Here is an 18356-nt window from a genome sequence, read left to right as displayed (position 1 = left end):
ACTACTATATGACAAGGCCATGCAAGGAGAAGCACAATTTACTGAACAAAGCATCTGTCAAAGTCCTACAGTGTTTCATAACACAGTGAATTACAAACTCATCAGTGTTCCAATGATGCTGCCATTCATGTTCTGACCCAATTTCATTTCACTCTGTTATCATTTTTTGAAAACTCTCTATTACATCACTACTTTCATAGGGATGCATGAATAATTATGCATAAACCCAGACGCCAGAGCCAAGTTTTACACCTCGGATCATTTACTGCAATGATGTTGATTTCAAGGGTGCTTTCTGAAAAATACTTTACAATTCTGCGTAGTGTAACTTTGGTTCTTTTAAAATCTCTAAACATTTTGAGCCGTCACATTTTATCACAAACAGCAATCAAGCTTCATTCACTACAGTTGATTATCTTCTCAGCTTAAAGTCTGTGATCAATGGACTTAGCAAAAATACAAACTATTCATCTGTATAAATTAGCTTTGTGAAGAAATCTGTTCATATTGATGTTTCAGCCCATATTAATGCTTGGAAATAAAGGAAGATGAGGAAGGAATGTGACTAATCCACATTTTGCTGGGAAAGGCTTTGTATGCCATTCCACATCAAAACACTGACTATGTGCTTAAATTAGCAAAGCCTACTAGCTTTTATCCAAGCTCTCAGCTTGATAGCCAATACCGAATCTCATATATTAATATAATGTCGCTGTCATATCAAAACATCGTAACTCAACTGACTGTTTGCAAAATAATGACTGACGCCTCTCAGCCAATCGCAAAAGTTTTTAAAAGTCTCTGTCAGGCAAAGGAGGAACTCCTCAAAACAAACCTGCAGTGAGAACGGAGGTGGCAGTAAACTACTCAGAATTATTAGACTGAGAAATGGTGGAAAGCTATTGCTGAGGAACATATCATGGCACATGCTGTCTGGATCATCTGGAGGGTGGTGCTGTTATTGTTTCATTCCTAAAACTGCTGAAACTGAGAAAGTTCTGGATTAATCATTGGCTAAACTATCAACATTCAGATTTATACTGGCTCTAAGGTACACTAAACATTATCTAGATTAATTTATTTGCCAAAAAACATTTTAATATGATATCATGATATATAACGTCACAGAAAAATGTTAAGGCCAGTTATCTAACTAGTTAGCTTTTCTTATTTATCTGCTGACAGCTGATAAGCTAATAAATAAAACAGATCAAACAGGACTGTACAGCACTCACATCTGTTATTAAAATATCCTGTGTAAAGATCATTTAGTAATGCACACCACTGTTTATATTATTTCATTGAAGTTTAAAGACCTCGCATAAAAGTCTTCCTCAGCACCTGACATTACTCTGACTAGCTCTAGTGTTAGCTTTAACATTAGCTCATCTGAAGGGGCAGCTTCTGTGGCTAAAACCTTCTCCTTATTATACATGAAAACCTGCTGCTTTAACGTTGTTACGTAACAATTTTCTTGGTTTCATTAATGTAACCATTATTTCCAAAACATTTTTCTTTGCTTAAAACTGGCTTACATTCACAGTTTGTCAGTTCTCAAACATGTATTTCTGCATCTGGTTAAATCTAGTTTCTTTTTGATTGAAAAATGTTTACATGTACTGATTTTACAAGTGTTACGGATGCTACCAGGTAGCCTGAGCTTTAAGTTTGATGGAAATAAAGGTAATAACTATGGAAGGCGTGATTGAATTACAATTTTTCAAATGGTCAGTTTCTTGATTCTGAAAATGACAGTTTTCCTTCACATTGTGTGAACACTTAATGACAAATGGATTGACAGTGCAAAATTACTTGGAATAAAATACTGTTACAGTACAATTTTTCTTTTGCTTATGAAGTTACCATTTTGTCAAACAAGATTTTGTGAACAGTGAACTAAACGGCAAGTGCAAATTTGACATTAACTAACATTAAGTGTACATACTGGTGTACATACAGCTTAATGTTTTGGAAGGTTCCTTTTGCTCTTTTAGAACTGTGTGTGCGCAGCTGTGCTGGTGGTAATTACCCGCTAGCAGCAGGTCTGTCCCACTCATCATCACTGAGACCCAGGTCCTGCAGGATATTGTTTCTCTGACGGCTGCTGCTGACCGGAGAAAGACTGCCCCGGCTCGCTTTGGCGTTCCTCCACTCATGGCTGTGGAAGCTGTAGCCTGACGCCTGGAAGCCTGTAGGGGCTGGAGCACAGATCCATGCACACAGAGAGAATAAGAGAACAATATTAATTTGTAGATTCATATCTACACTTTACCGTCCCACACTTTTAAAAATGGTGGCAAAATAACAAGCACAGTATTATGTTATTTATTAGTTGTAACAATGCAGAATAAAAACTATTGAGCATAAATGATCATCTCACCCTGTATTATCAATGCACACTGTATTGGTGTAAAATTGGCAATATTTGAATCTTGCAGTTCTAGGTAGAATCAGATTTTGGAGTTTCACGTTTATTTGGGTTCATTACTGAAGAGCTAATAAGTCATTAATCCTTTCAAGATGTGTTCCATATTCTAGGGTGCAGTTTTAACCACTGAAGTCTTGTATGGAAAACATATTGACATATTAATGAATAATTCAATCTTTTAGGCAACCAAAATACCATGAATAGGTAATTAACTTACTGAAAATTTCTTCACCACCTTTTAGCCTGTAGAAAGGGATGACTAAAACTCTACTTTAGAATATGGAACAAATGTTAATGTATTAATGACTTATTAAACTTATTAAAGTGGTAAATTTACTCTAAATTTAGTCTAAACAAGCGAAAAAAAATGCAATTATTACTAATTATTATTAGTTATGTACTAAAACAGGTCATAATAAATAAAGATTAATGCACAGTAAATAAATAATTTAGAAGTGTGTAATTTTGGGTTTACTGACCAAAGAACAAACCTTAATAAACCCCTAATATGTGTTCCATAAACTAAAGTGATACCAGATGCACTTTTGTGAATGAGATGTGCAAGTTTAAAGAACCATTTTGAAGTTTATAGAAGCTTGGCGTAATGTAAAGGCTGTGCCAAGAACCATTTAGGAACCTCTTTAAGTATGCACCAGAGACACATCGTCAACCACTAAGAAGGTAGCCCCAAGAGAATTCATCAGTATTCATAAACGTGTCATAGAAAAAGTTTTTTGGGATATTTAACCTGTTTCAAATGCTATGAACTAAACCTAAATACGGGTAAGTAAAGGTTTTAAGATAAGCTTAAAATGTTCTTTGAAGTGAGACCTACGCTGAATGTAATGGGAATTTACATCTAGGCATGAGAAAATTCTCGATCTCATCCAACTACCGAATGTGTCAATCACAGTAGCAGTAAAGCTAATTTAGAAACAGAACAGTCTTCACTGCCTGTACTGGGCACAGCGGTTGGAGAGAATGGACAATACTAGGTGACTGGGTATTATTGGCCAAAATAGGATATGCAAGGGGAGGAGCAGAATGAAGCCTGTAGTAAAACAGATGACTTCACTGCATTGACAAACCCATCCTACTACTGAGAGCTGGGGTGTTGCTACAGAAATCTCTGATAAGAGCTTTCCAATAATTCTTACACTGATATATTAGCAAAACAGTTTGAAAGGAAATAAGCAACCCAAAGTAGTCATTAGGTATCCCGCTGTTGTCCAGGGGTATTAACCCCTTAAAATCTCAGGCTTATTGCATACTAAGGCTTATAATTCAGTAACTACAGGAACTTCAATGCAAACTAGTTGAGCTATTCTAAGCTTATAAAAGTATTAATAAGAGGTTTTTCTTCCTTTTGCTGCATTAACAAATAACTACACTATATATCCAAACGTTGCAAAAGTTGCAAGGCTTTACTCTAGATGTTGGAACATTGCTGTGAGGATTTGACTGAGCATTAGTGAGATCAGCTACTGATGTTGGATGATTAGCTCTTGATTGCAAACGCCACTACAACTCATCCACTCATCCCAAAGGTATTGGATGGAGCTCAACCACTCCAGAAATGCAGTTCCACTGCTCCACAGCTCAATGCTGAGGTGCCTTTGGGATGTGTTGAAATGATCCAGAACTAATCATCCAACATTAGTACCTCACTAATGCTCAATCAAATCCTCACAGCAATGTTTCAACATCTAGAGTAAAGCCTTCCCAGAAGAGTAGAGCCTGTTACTGCAGGAAAAAGGGGACAAAGCTCCTATTAATATCCTTGCTTTTAGAAGAAACCCTGGGCGAACAGGTGTCTTGCAACTTTTGGAAATATAGTGATCATTATAAATTGTTAAGTAATGTTAGAAGCTAGCCTAGTTGGTAAATATATGGTAATTTTATTAACATGAGGGAAAATGCAAGCTGTAGGGTAAGGCTCTGTGACCTCATATGTGGCACTCTGATGCTGAATTTCTATTATATCATTTATCATTATTATCATTTATTGTGAGTCCTGTGAAAGCCTGCCTGTCCTGAACAGTGTCAGACTTGAACCAGTGCACCACTTACATTATTTAGCAGGCAGATTGCCATTTCTTGTGCGTGTCTCGAATACCTGTGTAAACATCTATGATTCAGACTTCTATACAAAGCAGATAGAGCAAGAGTGCCTTGGGGGTGGGATGTGCTCCATACAAACCTATTAACATGAGGGGACTGTCTCTTTCTTATTTCTTTAGGGTGAGAAAGGGATGGAGAGAGAGAGAGAGAGAGAGAGGATGGCCTTGAGGTGGTATGTGTCGGTCATACAGGGTGAGATTTATCATCTCTCTAAGTGAGAATTGATTGAAGGCGACACGCGATCGTTAAGGGGGAAGGTTAAGGCCTCTGTGGGAGGTGGGCTGAGCAGGAAGATGGGCTTTGGCCTCAACGGCTCATGGATACCAATGAGAGAGTGAATGTACTGCAGTAGTGCTTTTCAAACAGCAGCACTGATGATATATGACCATGTTCCATGACCGATTAGAGATTTGCCCGTTATCTGCCCTCTCAGTGTAGTGTAAAGGAACAGTTTGTACTAAAAAACACTCATAATTCATTTTTACACATCCATTTTCCAGCCTCTCTTTATGTCTTAGAAATAACCAGGACATTTTGGTACTCTGCCTTTAAGACTGATGTATGTAAATGTGCTCTATTCTGATTGGCTGCCCTACATTGTGCCTCATTCAGAAAGCAGTCCAAGCTTAGTTTCCATGTATGGACTGTATGGACTGACTGGTACATTTTGATACTTCAAACAGTTTACATTTTACTTCAAACTCCTTCACTCAAGTGAGAAAACTTCAGTTTTCCATGATATGGGCCCTTTAAACAGATCTTTACAAGACTTTTCAGAAGGCAGTTGTTGTATTTCGGATACCAATAGAGCAGTATCTCTGCGGACTACGCAGGTTTGCATCCAAAATGCTTTTTGTACACTGTGATCCTGTCAATGAATTATATCCATTATAAGTTTGCTGTTGTGATAAGTGTTTTTCTCTGAAATAAAAATCCTGTTTTTAAACATTTTATGATGCAACCTAAAGAACTTAAGATTTCACCAATGGTTAAAGTGTCTGAATACATTTTGGGCCCACTATAGGTTAGAAACAGCAAAAGCAAGTCTATTTGAGGTTATTTAATAAATCAACGCAATTTAAGGCAAAAGTGTACATGCAGTCTTTATTACTTATTAGCTAGATTAGCCATGCAGCTCCACTGCAAAACTAAAGAACCAAACTTCTGACACTAAACATGTCTTTGCTAGTTTTTTCAAAAAACAATCCCTTTAATGTAAACTTTTCACAAATAAAATGGCGATGCAGCAAATTTCCCTTCTTTTCCTTATAAACATTCTGTTTAGTTCACATGATGCGCAGTGATGAGCCTAGATATAAGCCTACATATAAAATGAGACTAATTAGTAGCAAAGCTTTGGATTATCAAATCTTACAATTAATTGCAATCTTTCCTTAAGATGTTTATTAGAGCACAGCACTGTCCCTTTGTGGGTATAATAATGCCAGCCATTATCAGTTAATAGAATATGAAAATTTTCTCTATATTTCTGCCTGCCTGCCACTCTCTCTGAGACACATGATTAGATTTGAGCAAGAGGACTTTGCAGACTGAAAAGACTAATTGCAATTCAAACACATTACTGATATGAAATCTTCTAATAGTTATGTGTATCCCTTTGCACAGTAGCAGTCATTTACCACTTTGGGAAAAATAAAACACTCACCCACACAGACAGAGGGCAGAAGAGACTAATAAGGACAGCTTTTGTAAAGGAGATTATTGATTATAATTATCAGTACCAGGATATAATTGTTAGTATTAAAGGGTTGAAGGGCTCATTTCATGAACAAATTAATTTCCTTAACTTCATTTTTTTGAAATAAAAGAGTTTGATGTAGTATGTCAGCACTGGAAAAAGTTCTTATACACTTCTCAGTTTATCCAATCCAAGTAGAGAAACTAAGCTGCAAAAAAAGCCACTTTTGAACTGTTTGTGATGTCATGAAAAAACAACACATTTACATAGACCAGGGATCGGCAACATGCGGCTCTTTTACTGCCCTGTTGCAGCTCCACAGCAGAATTAGGTAAAAATAAAATAATCCTCCTTTGCAGTAATATAAAGCTCTGCTGATCGTTCAACACATTTTTAACAATAAATGGTCTTTGGAGTTGGAGTTGTATTGGAGTTGTATAACTGCTAATTCACCGTTTAACCCTGAAGACCAACGCGCAGACTGCTGGTCACATATCAATAGTAGCTAACGGAAAGGCAAGGAGAAAGATTTATGATGAACTTTACAATCACTCCAGCTGGTTTCCTGATATGTTTGATCTGCAACAAGAAACTGTCAAACGCAAAAAGTCATGAAGTTGAAGTCAGCTTCTTATTCAAATGCAGAAGAAAAGGTAACCAAAACAAGGTGGCACCCATCCCCTACTTTCCCCCCAGCTCACAATGTCACAATTTTCACAATAGCGGCAAAGCGAAGCAGACTGAAGTGAAGGCCAAGCTAGTCTGGACATGTTCTTCCAGGTCACATCAGAGGGGAGAGAGCCCTGAACATCTCTTGAGATGGTGGCTTGGTGACTCTTTATATAGGAGAATTTTAACAAGAAGCTGGAGAACGAGAATGAATGATAATTTTCCTGTTCCACCTTAAATGGTGCCATTTAATTCGAACAAGAAGCTGGCGAATGAGAGGCTGACTCCAGCCTCATAAAAAGTCAAATGTTGAGACACATTTTACAAGAAACTGTTCTACTTTTGGAAAAGTTTCCTGCCGGAGATGCAAGAAAAGCGGCTATAGCCGAGCTAAAGCTTGAAGCAAAGCAAAGTAAGTCTGTGTTTTTGTTTATATTAAATTCGTTAGCCTATACTAGGACATTAGCACATACTGAGACATATTTAAGCCAAGATAGTAAAATGGACATAAAATGTTGTGGCTCCCAAAGTGGGTTAATTTCTGCTGAAAGGACAAAATGGCTCTTCTTAACATTTGGGTTGCCGACCCCCGACATAGACCCACATAATCAGCCTACAGTATATTAGCCCTGTCCATTTGTGCTTAAGATATAAGAAATGTGTATCAGCCCAGACTGCTTTTTGAATGAGACAAAGTCAGTCAATGTATATCAGTCTTACAGGCACAGTACCAAAGTCAGCCTGATAAATTCTAAAGGATAAAGGTTGGAAAATGGTCATGTAAAAATAAATTATATAAACCTCCACAAATGTCATAAGAAATCCTCAGAGGAAAAATACAAGAAAATATGGATGTAAGGATATGGGCCCTCTAAATCACTGGAGGAAATGATTTAGAAAACAAGCCTATATCACATCTGTGCAGATTTCAGAAGAAATCGGACACTCTAATGTGACCAGATGGCTTCAGATTTGAAGGCAGCTGAGGCTAATTGTGAGTAATGACAATAAGGACAGACATGGTGACTGTGAAGTCTTCTGACATGAGTTTTTATGAAAGGTCAGCTGCCAGAGACGGATTGGATGGTTAATGCTTTTCGTTATCTGGGCTGCTTCCCTTGAAGGCTTAACAATATGTCGCCTCATGTCACCCACAGGGCCTTTGAATCACATGGTTCAATCTGACAAAAGAGTAGAGGTGAATGCTTTTCAACTGCCATCTAGCTGTTAAGAGAGCTGAGAACAGCCTTACAGGGAAAAAAGAAAATGATTATCTTTTTCAGATTAGTATTATCTAAAATGGCTAAATTCAGCCAGCGGTGATGTCATATATGGACCATTTTACCAAATTAGTTCAAACTGCAGCCCCACAGTAAAAAATATTATAAACAACAAAACAAATAAGTATTCAGACCATAGATCCTTACAAGGTTTATGTTATTACTTATTTAAACTTAAGGCATGAATTGAAATAGTAATAGGCTAAATATATACAAAATATATACATATATATTAAATATATAGAAAATCACTTCGTACTTTGTTTTAGGGTGGTTGTCCCAAACCCTAACCCCCAAATTTCAACTTGTGAAAATAATACTTACATTTAAAAACAAAAAAATCCATGTTGTTTTTAAAATGAATTTTTGATTTCTCTTGAACAGGATGATTTAGATTTAGGATGAGTTTAATGTTTAAATAAAAAAAAAAAAAGCTGTCCCACGTTTTAATGTCACTCCCAAGACAGAGTTTTAGTCTGTAGGCGATTTTTGTCTTTGTCAGTTTTTGACATGATTTGAAAATGCCTGTTACTCTTCAAATTGTGTGTAAATTTCATGATGAATGGACCAAAACAAACGGCCCAAAACGACTTGGAAAGTCTGGTTCCATTGACTTACATTTAAAGTGAAGTATATTTTTTCCTTCTCCTGTATAGTTACCATTTTGGACGAGGTTTTGTTCCAAGAACAACAATATATTGCTGGTGCTAACATACTGCACTGGTATTAATGAATCAATTCTAAGACAAAAAGTCCATTAAAAGGTCTGAGCCCTGGACTTTCCATGGTGAAATGCTCTTCAAGGTCCATATGTGGCAAAAAAAACTGAAAGAAGAGAAAATCATTCTTTTCTTCATATTTTTATTATCTAAAATTGTACTTGCATACTGGACTGATACTAATGAATGAATTCCAACAAGTAAATTAAATTGCCCTGGCCTTGCCACAGCGAAGGCAAAATTAGACTACTCTAAACTGGGAGCCCTACACAAAAGATATTTAATCAGTCTTTATTAAAATGAATGGAACTGGAAGCTTGCCCCCAGTGATAAAGCCTACAGTTATAACTCCTATTTGCAGCTTACATAATTATGCGTAATAAATGCAGCAGTTTTCATAAAAATAATGAGTTATAAAAATAGACTAAGTAATGAATGCAACCGTGAATGTTTTCATACAAATTTGAAAACTATATTCTCTCGTGCGTGCATGCTCACCCTGGGTGCTGAAGGTGGTGTCGATTGCAGAGCCGTCCCAGGACTCTACAGCACTGTCCACGCTGGGGATGGTGGCGGAGTAAATGTCCGACAGTTTGCCTGTTTTCTGACTACTTTGATTCTCATCTTCCACATCACTCAGCTCCCCCAGACGCCCGGACACTGATGGCTGCTTAGGACTCACCACTGTGCGCGCACACACACACACACACACACACAAACACACACACAGGGTTCTGAGCTTAATTCATTATTACAAACATTAAATCATAAAAGGAATGTTTTTGTCTCTCAGAGCTGCAAATCAGTGTTAGTTAACTTTATCCAGTGACTTATGGACACTTAAACACTACAGAATCTGTTTCAAAGATGTTAATTACATGTATACATAAACAAGTGTTACATGTATGTTTGTTTTTGTACATTTCTAGGACAAAGCAGCAAAAAACAAGAAAAAAACTACCAAAATCATTTCTATTTGGTTAATGAGTACTGTATATAATACATTCTCAATACAAGTATCACCCCACTTACTGACAAGGTATAAACAAATATGTCTGTGTGTCTGTGGGACAGCCAGACCCTAGCACGTGCTGACTGTGTGAATGCTCTGGTACTCACGCTCTCCCTGCTTCTTGATCTTGAGTGTGACGGACTCTCCAGCCATCTGGAGCAGGTGGATGGCCTCGCTCAGGGGTTTGCCCTTCAGACTGTTATTGTTGATGGCCAGGATGCGGTCTCCAACGTGGATCGCACCCGTCCTGTCCACAGCACACAGCCCCGTCAACATTCATACATTTCACACAGTGAAACCCTTCAGAGCACCAGTGCTAGACTTTCATCATAATCCCTGCACAGCACATCCTCCTAAAGATGGCAGCTGTCCAAGTATTATCTGAGACGCATAGCGCCTGTCAAACGCTTAGACATCAAAACTATTGAATAGACAGTGGGGAACCCTCAGGGCCTTCCTGGTCTTCAAAGAAGGCCTAATGATTTCTGGGAACTAAAAATAGATGTCTATAATTTTTAGTTCATTTTCATTTTAATAAAATAATGATGCATATAAAAATAAAGTCTTGGTTGGAAACAAAGGTTAAGATCTTGAAACACCCAAGGGCAAATTGTCCAATCAGGAGTTTTTTCTGCTGTGGTATATAGGTAGATAAAGCTAAGCAAGTTTCCCATTGGTGAGGACTTCAGGAGCTGAACAGAAGACCTTTCATGTCAGATTGTCAACATAATTTTTAGTTTAAATACATTTATATCCTAAGCAACTATTTATATTTGTATATGCATAAGCCTTTACATCAAAATGTCTTTGAAAATATTAAAAACTTACATTAATTTAGGCAAAATCCAAATTTTTGACTTGTACTGCACACACGCTACATATTTGGGTCAAAATAAAACTTTTTTTTCAAATATTAAAATAAAAACAGCTTTTATAGTCTATATTCACTACTATGTAAACAATCTACTTGAACTGAATCATAGTAAATCTTTATATTATGATGCATTGAATAGTTTCCTAAAGAACTGTAACTGAATCAATCATTGTGAGATGAGACCCCTTCTGGAGATCACTGACGGTGATCTCAATGGTTAAAACTCTTGCCCTCTGGGTTTGCATTTTGGGGCGCTAGGCAGCTGTACCTCTCGGCCAGGCCGCCCTTAGTGAGGCTGGAGATGATGATGGGGTCGAAGGGCTCCTCGGTGCCAGAGATGGTGATGCCCAGAGGGCCGCCGTAGCGCTTCAGCTCCACCGTGTAGATGATGGCCCCAGAGCTCTCCTGCTCGTCTGCAACACAGGCCAACAGCACACGGGCGTCCATATCAACACGGTCTGCACGCAGGACACCTCGCAGAGGGGCAGAGAGCAGAACGGAGACAGCCCTCACAACACCGGACAGAGAGAGAGAGCAAAGTGGGGTACAGGGAGGAGGAGGAGGTCGGGCTTGATGGTAAGGATGCTCTAATCAGGCTTTTTAAATACAATACCAGCTTTTTCTAGGCTTGTGAATGTAGGCAACTTGCAAGTCATAAACATTTTTAAAACACAAATAAGCAGTTATAACAGCAGTGACATGTTATATCTGATGAACATGAACATCTGATGAAGCTGGCAGGTATAATGCTGACTGATAGAGATGACATAGTAATATGGGTAACCAGCAAGATTTGAGATTTCACAGTACAGATGAAAATGACCACACCATTTGGCAAGAAACAGGTTACTGTTGCCCTTTTTTTAAAGGGGGTTAGAACCGCTTATTTATGTTTTTTAAGTGTTAATGAACTAATTGCCACTGTCACCATTGGCTTGCTCATGGGGCCCTGGACCCAGATTGTTCTGTAAAGCTGCTTTGCAACAACTCCTGTTGTAAAAAGCGCTAAATAACTAAACTTGACTTTGACTAATTAATAACTATCAATAAACAAATTTTAACCATTCATAAATCCTTTATAAAGGTAGTCTTATCGTAAAGTGATACTGAAGAGAGGCTGCAGAGTGAATGATTTAAAAAAAAAAAAAATGCCGATTTCAGAAAATCAGCAGCCAACTAGAGCATCCCTAATTGATGGTGAGGAAAATGATGAAAGGGGCAGGATCCAAAAAGTAATAAAGGTAAGAACAGAGCAAAAAAATAAAATAAAGGGATAAAAAACTAAGAAAAAAACGAGAAGGAGAAAGGGTTACAATTGAGATCAAAAAAAAGAAACTGAGAAGAAAATGAAAGGAAGGGATTAAGAATGAGAATCTGAGGGAAAAAATGAAAGTAACGGATTTGGAAAATATGACATAGGGAAAGGGAGGTTCAGGAAAAATCCTCATTGGAAAAATACAGAGCAAAAACACAAGCTTGCGGAAAATGAAGGCACAGTTCCCAGAAGACGTACTGTGGGGGAATACAGCTCTAGCGCTCTATTACAAAGCATGCCTTTCACTAGGTTCAAAAGAGCCGCAATGTGCCTAACACCACAGACCTGACAGAGGAGAGGGAAAAAAGCTGAGGGGATAAGGTGGAACGCAGTCGACTGGAGGAATAATTATGTATCCTGACAGAGAGCAGACATGGGGAAAAAGGAAATGCGTGTACAGGCCAGCATGTTCAACTAAACACTAGTATGCAGACATGACAGCCACTTTCATGCAGACCCAGAAACGTCAGCAGCGGGCACAGTCATTTCTGCACACTGAAACTCCGCGGGGTTCCGCATGACGAGCCGAATCAAAACCCATCAGACAAGGGCTGGGGCATGTTTCTTTGGATCTACACTGTCAAAGGTTTGGGGATATCTAGCTTATCGCTGTTAATACAAATTAACATTTTCTTTTTTGTTTTTTTGAAGAAAACAATATAAGATCTATGTGAGACAGTATTTGTGCCTACATTAGGAATGATGCTAAAGCCCACACATTTATTCCCTTTGTTGTGATGTGACCACAGCTTTAAGGTTTTTAATGCAACTTTAGGCCAAAAGATCTTCAATGGTTTTATCTGATGAATAAGTACATCTAATTTGCTTTTAACAATTGTTTGGAAAACTTAACAATCATAATGTAATTGTCAGCACATAACTCTTAATAAAAACCGTCACAGGTATTTTTTCGTACTTATAAAATAAAGGTGCCAAATAGTTTCTTTGGTGCAATGCCATATAAGAACCGCTTTCAGTTCTTTAAAGGACTAGGAGTCTTTCAACTTAACCTGTTGTATGTGTGGTGTGTGGACACATACTATACACAATAACACAGACCCTTTTTTCCTGTACTTAGTAAATAAAACAAAAATAAAATACAAAAATAACAAAAATAAAATAAAAAAAATGTTGATTCAAATCATACTCAGTCTTTTCCTGGCGATACCACAGGCATCCATGACCAAGAGTCCACGAGAGCATAGTTGGACCCTCTGCATGAGTAGGATGTTCCTTCCTCTCCCCATCACTGAGCATGATGCCTGCCAATGCAGTCATCTGATATAAAAGAATTGACCTTTAGTGTTCTCCTCCAAGCATGCTGAGCTGTCCAACTGCGTTATCATCACTTCGAAAAGTGTGTCTCAGAGGAAGTGCATGCTAGCCTTCACCCTCCTTGCCAGCATCATGTGATAGGAGGAAACCTAGTCAGCGAGTGGGAACTGACCACGACTAATTGAGAAAACAAATTGTTATATAAAAAATGTCTGCAGTAATCACTGAAAAACTCTGGAGTATTCAGCTTCATGCACTGAAAAGTTCTTTAAAAAACCAAAAGTGTTTTTTTCTATAGCACTGCACCAAAAAACTCTTTTGGGAGGTTTGTTTTAGAGAGTGTAACTGAAAAATGACAGATAAAATCAAACATTACTCAGAGGGCAATGTGTCCTCAAATGTTTGATAGCCAGTGTATGCACTTTCAAATACATTCAATATCGCATGATATTTCAATTAGAAGTTACACTGAAAACATATCCTCCAAAGCAGCTGGCTAACAGTCAAGGCTATTTAGGACTATAAATAATTCCGAGTCCTCAGCTTTCGGGTAAAAGTCAGAAACTCTGGAACTCCATACGCGCTGGGATTAGAGAGAAGAGCAGACTTTTCTCCACAGGAGCTCATAACCACACAAAACACACTCTGTCGATTGCAAAGGTCAATAGCCAACCTGTGAATTTTGTACTCATCTAGATAGAACAGGAAGGACAAGGAGAGAGAGAGAGACAGAGAGAGAGAGAGAGAGATAGAGTGTGCGAGAGCAGGCTTGTAGATCACCCCACGGGTCAGTCATCTCATCGTCCAGCCTCCCACCCATACTAATGAGGCAGGGAAATCTCACAGCACCTTCAGACTCCAGCTCTGCTGCTCAGCTCAGAAAAACTGAAGCAGGCAAAGTGTGTTTTCAACCAATAATAATGAGAAGAACATACTCATTGACTGTGTTAGAAGAGTCTGGCTTGTCAGTAATATCATTCTGTGGAGGTGGAGGGAAAACCTACATTCTTAAAAATGAAGAGTAAAAAAGGATTGTTTGGATCGATACCATGAGAATCTTTCAACAGATGGTTCTCTAAAGGGCTCATATCCTTTATTTTTCTTGTATTTTATTTCCCCCCCTGAGATCCACTCATGAAGTTTGTGTGATTTTATGCATCAAAAACAGCCATGATCCATTTTTACATTTTTTCTTTATCCGTTAGTATTAAACAGACCGTTTTTTGTTATTTTGCCTTTAATACTGATATATGTAAATAAGTTCTGATTGGCTGCTTACTTTTATTTTAAAAAGTGAGGAAAAGTAGTTCTTTATGATGTTGGCACTTTAAAGAACCGTTTTTGGAAATGAGGCTTACAAGTGTGAAGAACCTTTCTATTCTAATTCTAGGTTTATAAAGAACCGTACATCTAAGCCAAGACCCACTTAGTAATCACTTGCTCACCTTCTCTTATTTATTTTTGTCACTTATGTTAATCTTTGATAAATATTTTCCAAACTACAAGAAAATACACAAAGCAACTTTTTTGTCTTTCCTTCGAGTCAAGCAAGGACCTCTCTGAAGATGATCTATATAAGCATGGATTGATGCCGGATTTGACAGTACAGTGAAAATGCCTCGCAGTGCCCTCATCCCATGCAGATCAAAACACATTCAGCAACTTCAGCACATGACGGCATTCACATATTTTGGGAATGGTACAAAACAGTAGAAGATTCAGATTAACTCAGATTAATTAATAAGTAGTTTCCTATATTATTCAAAAGAAATTACAAAATTATACACTTAATTATATAGTTAGTTACACAATGAATCACATTAACATTTCATTTACATTCTGTTTCAACAGTTTTGAGTCTGCACCTCTGACATTTGCCTGTTTGTTTTGATGTCATGAAGTGAAAAATTCATGGCAAAAATGTACTATACGCACATCAATAACGTAAAACATACAATAACAACAGAGGTATCTACTGAATGTTTAGAGTCCACATTTCTGAGAGAATTTCTCAGTTTGTTTAATTTAATTTACAGCTGAAAACTGTGAATTTTAGTGCTGATATTACACCAGAAGCGATGCACAGTAAGCCCAAAATGCGTTGTGACACAACACTACTTCTCACCAGCTGCGTCTAAGACATGCTGTGCTGATGAAGCGATAAGTGTTTTCTGTTTGCATTTGTTTTTTTTCCAGTAATGGATAATATCACCTGCAAACATCTTTTTTTCTGTTTACAAATCTAATAAACTTTATATAGACATCTAAGAACAGCTCTTAACTAACTATTAGCTAGTAGAAAGGGGCTCTGATTGGCTGATCCTTTAGTTACACTAGAACTTTTTCGAAGTTTGTACTTGTACAATGCTGCTGCTACATTTGACAATATTCGCAAGAATAATGAATGTGTACTGTTCTGGACAGTAGCAATGCTCGTCAAGCATCAAAAAATAGATAGAATATTTTTGCACTTCAAGTATGCGATACTTTCGTGTTACAGTGAATAAACCAAAAGTGTACTGTTTGTAGTGCGTCAAGCAATGCGCTTCGCACATCTGGTGTAAAACGAGCTTAACGGTTAACAAGCTCTCATTTTAACTCTAATACGCATCATTACTTTTCTTAATCCAGACTCATGCAATCTAAACCTTTATTAATAAGCGCTGAAGTCATCTGATTGATTATATGGCCTGTACGTAAACGGCAGGAACGGAGATAAGAATAGAACCCTACTGTGAGCTGCGAGCTCATTGTACCTCCATTCCCAGCCAGAAAGAAAGCACTCGGGGGAGTTCTAATTGGCTAATTGAAGCAAGTGAGTGTTTAATTGGACTGATTAAACTCATTTTCCTCTGTGTGCACAATAGTAACAGTATTAGGGATTAGGGAAGAAAGAAAGGAGGTTTGGAACTTGCTGCACTGCAGCAGATACAGTGTGAGCAGGGGGCCAAGGCAAGGCCAAGAACACTGCAAGAGCTCTGGAGGAATGGACAGTAGCTAGCCCTGTAAACACACACCACTGGGCGGCTGCCTCAATGCCTACATTTGCAGCAAGCTGGAAGAAACAGCTATCAAAATAACACTTTTTGAAACTGCTGCTCTCCTTCAAGAAGTTTTTCATTCCATTTTTTTTAATAGCAGTGTTGGTATTTCTCAAAGTCTAAAGTAGAAAAGCATTTGTAAACCAGAACTGAAAATAACCCCATAACATGGGAGCATTATGCTTATATAATATCACTATCATGATAAATTATGCCACAATATACTTTACTGAGTATACTGTCGTTACAGAACACGGACCAACTGTATGTATCATAAAAATACCAATTATAGAGAGTGTAAACAAGTCAACACCTTATGCCATCTAATCTTAGTTTATTAATTTATTAGGTAAAACTTTACTGAAGGGTGGTGTTCATAAGGCTACATCACACCTACATAAGCCTTTTATGACAACTGACATAAGACTACAGAGATGTTCATAAAGGCTTAATTGAACAGATGTCATAACATTTGCTGAGATGAAATTACACCAAAACAGACAAGAGCAGGCTTTATAACAACTGACACTTGTGAGCATAAGCCTCTATAAATGTTTATGTTGGTTTATTTCAGCTGTAATGAAGGGCTCATGTATGCGTCATGCAGCCTTACATTTGCTACCCTTCAGTAAAGTGTTACCATTTCTTTTAGCTTATTATCTGATTTTTTTTTTTTTAAATAGTTATTTGGTAAAGACAATTTCAAACACGTTGTACTCAGTTTTTCATAATATTTTAAATACAGCATTCCTGATTTTTCTAGTGTATTGTGTCTAATCCAACCTCAGACAAATTGAGATATTATAACGCATTTCATATTTTGTAAAAACTCACCGAGGTATTACTACGTTATACAATATTTCTGTTGTACTGCCCACCCTTAAATCACACTTCATGTTTTCGTCTTTGCAAGCCTCAGCTTTTTGAGGACAGGCTGTCACCTCTAACCCAAGAGGGGACTGTCTATTGGGTGTGTGCGCATGTGTTGAGAGACCCAGGGGTACCTGAGTTGTCCTCATCCTTGCGGATCTTGAGCTTGACCAGTTCCTCACATTGCTGTAGGATCTGGACAGCATCCTCCATGGAGCAGTTGTCTAGGCGGATGTTGTCGATGGCCAAGAGCTTATCCCCCAGCTCCAGTGTACCCGTCCTGGGCAAAACAACATGTACCACACAGATAATGAGACACACAACAGGGCTCTTCATGTTTTAAATTCACACATGCTTGCCAACTGGATACTTTGTAACAGTTTGGCTTCTACAGTTTGCACATTCTGCAATTCACTCTGGATAAGAGCATCTGCTTAACAAATAAATATACAATACTGTGTGAAAGCCAGAAATGTCCAGTCAAAACAGCCATTAAGTACAACTTATTTTTCAGGAGATATTTCTGAGGCGATTAGATCTAAGATATTCAACTTGCACAAGAGGTTCCAAAACTGTAGTTCAAAAAATTATTAAAAGATACAGAGAAAATGTGACTCTAAACAAGACCTGGTAGACCACCAAAACTGTCCCCATCAGATATACAATCAAGATCCACTCTGTCCATCCTTCCACTGTGAGAAGACAACTCTACACTATGGGTCTGAAAGGAAGTGTAGCTGTCAAGAAGCTCTTACTGAGAAAAAGAAATAGACAAAAAAGTACTAGAACAAAGAAACTGGATCTGATCTTTATGGACAGATGAGTCTAAATTTGTTATCGGGATTATTTAGATCATGAGAAGCAGAAAATGTAACCAACTTCTAAGACTGAACTTTGGAGGTGTGGAAAAATATCCCTGCAGATTTCTCTGAAAAACTGTAAGCAAAACTCTTGGAAAAAAATGGACGCTGTGATAAAGGAAAGGGTGGACACACTAAATACTGAAAAATCTGATATTACCTTTATTAATGAGGCTTCTGTGTAATTTTTTGT

General features: G+C 37.8%; 1 protein-coding gene across 3 annotated transcripts in view; it reads right to left on the bottom strand.

The window, feature by feature from the left end:
• The window catches only part of grip1 (glutamate receptor interacting protein 1), a 398944-nt gene that overhangs the window by 12479 nt on the left and 368109 nt on the right, over nucleotides 1-18356 (bottom strand). For 2 of the 3 annotated variants that reach the window (XM_036577554.1, XM_036577553.1), the window contains exons 16-20: nucleotides 17438-17583; nucleotides 11071-11275; nucleotides 10036-10175; nucleotides 9415-9600; nucleotides 2030-2198 (exon numbers count right to left, since the gene is read on the bottom strand). In XM_036577554.1, the coding sequence (XP_036433447.1) occupies nucleotides 2030-2198; nucleotides 9415-9600; nucleotides 10036-10175; nucleotides 11071-11275; nucleotides 17438-17583 (846 nt within the window). The remainder of the gene's footprint in view (nucleotides 1-2029; nucleotides 2199-9414; nucleotides 9601-10035; nucleotides 10176-11070; nucleotides 11276-17437; nucleotides 17584-18356) is intronic. The other variant, XM_036577555.1, reaches the window with a different exon arrangement.

This window comes from Colossoma macropomum, unplaced genomic scaffold (genome assembly GCF_904425465.1).
Source record: "Colossoma macropomum unplaced genomic scaffold, Colossoma_macropomum, whole genome shotgun sequence".
NCBI classification, from domain to species: Eukaryota; Metazoa; Chordata; class Actinopteri; order Characiformes; family Serrasalmidae; genus Colossoma; species Colossoma macropomum.
This window is presented reverse-complemented; position numbering and strand designations above follow the sequence as displayed.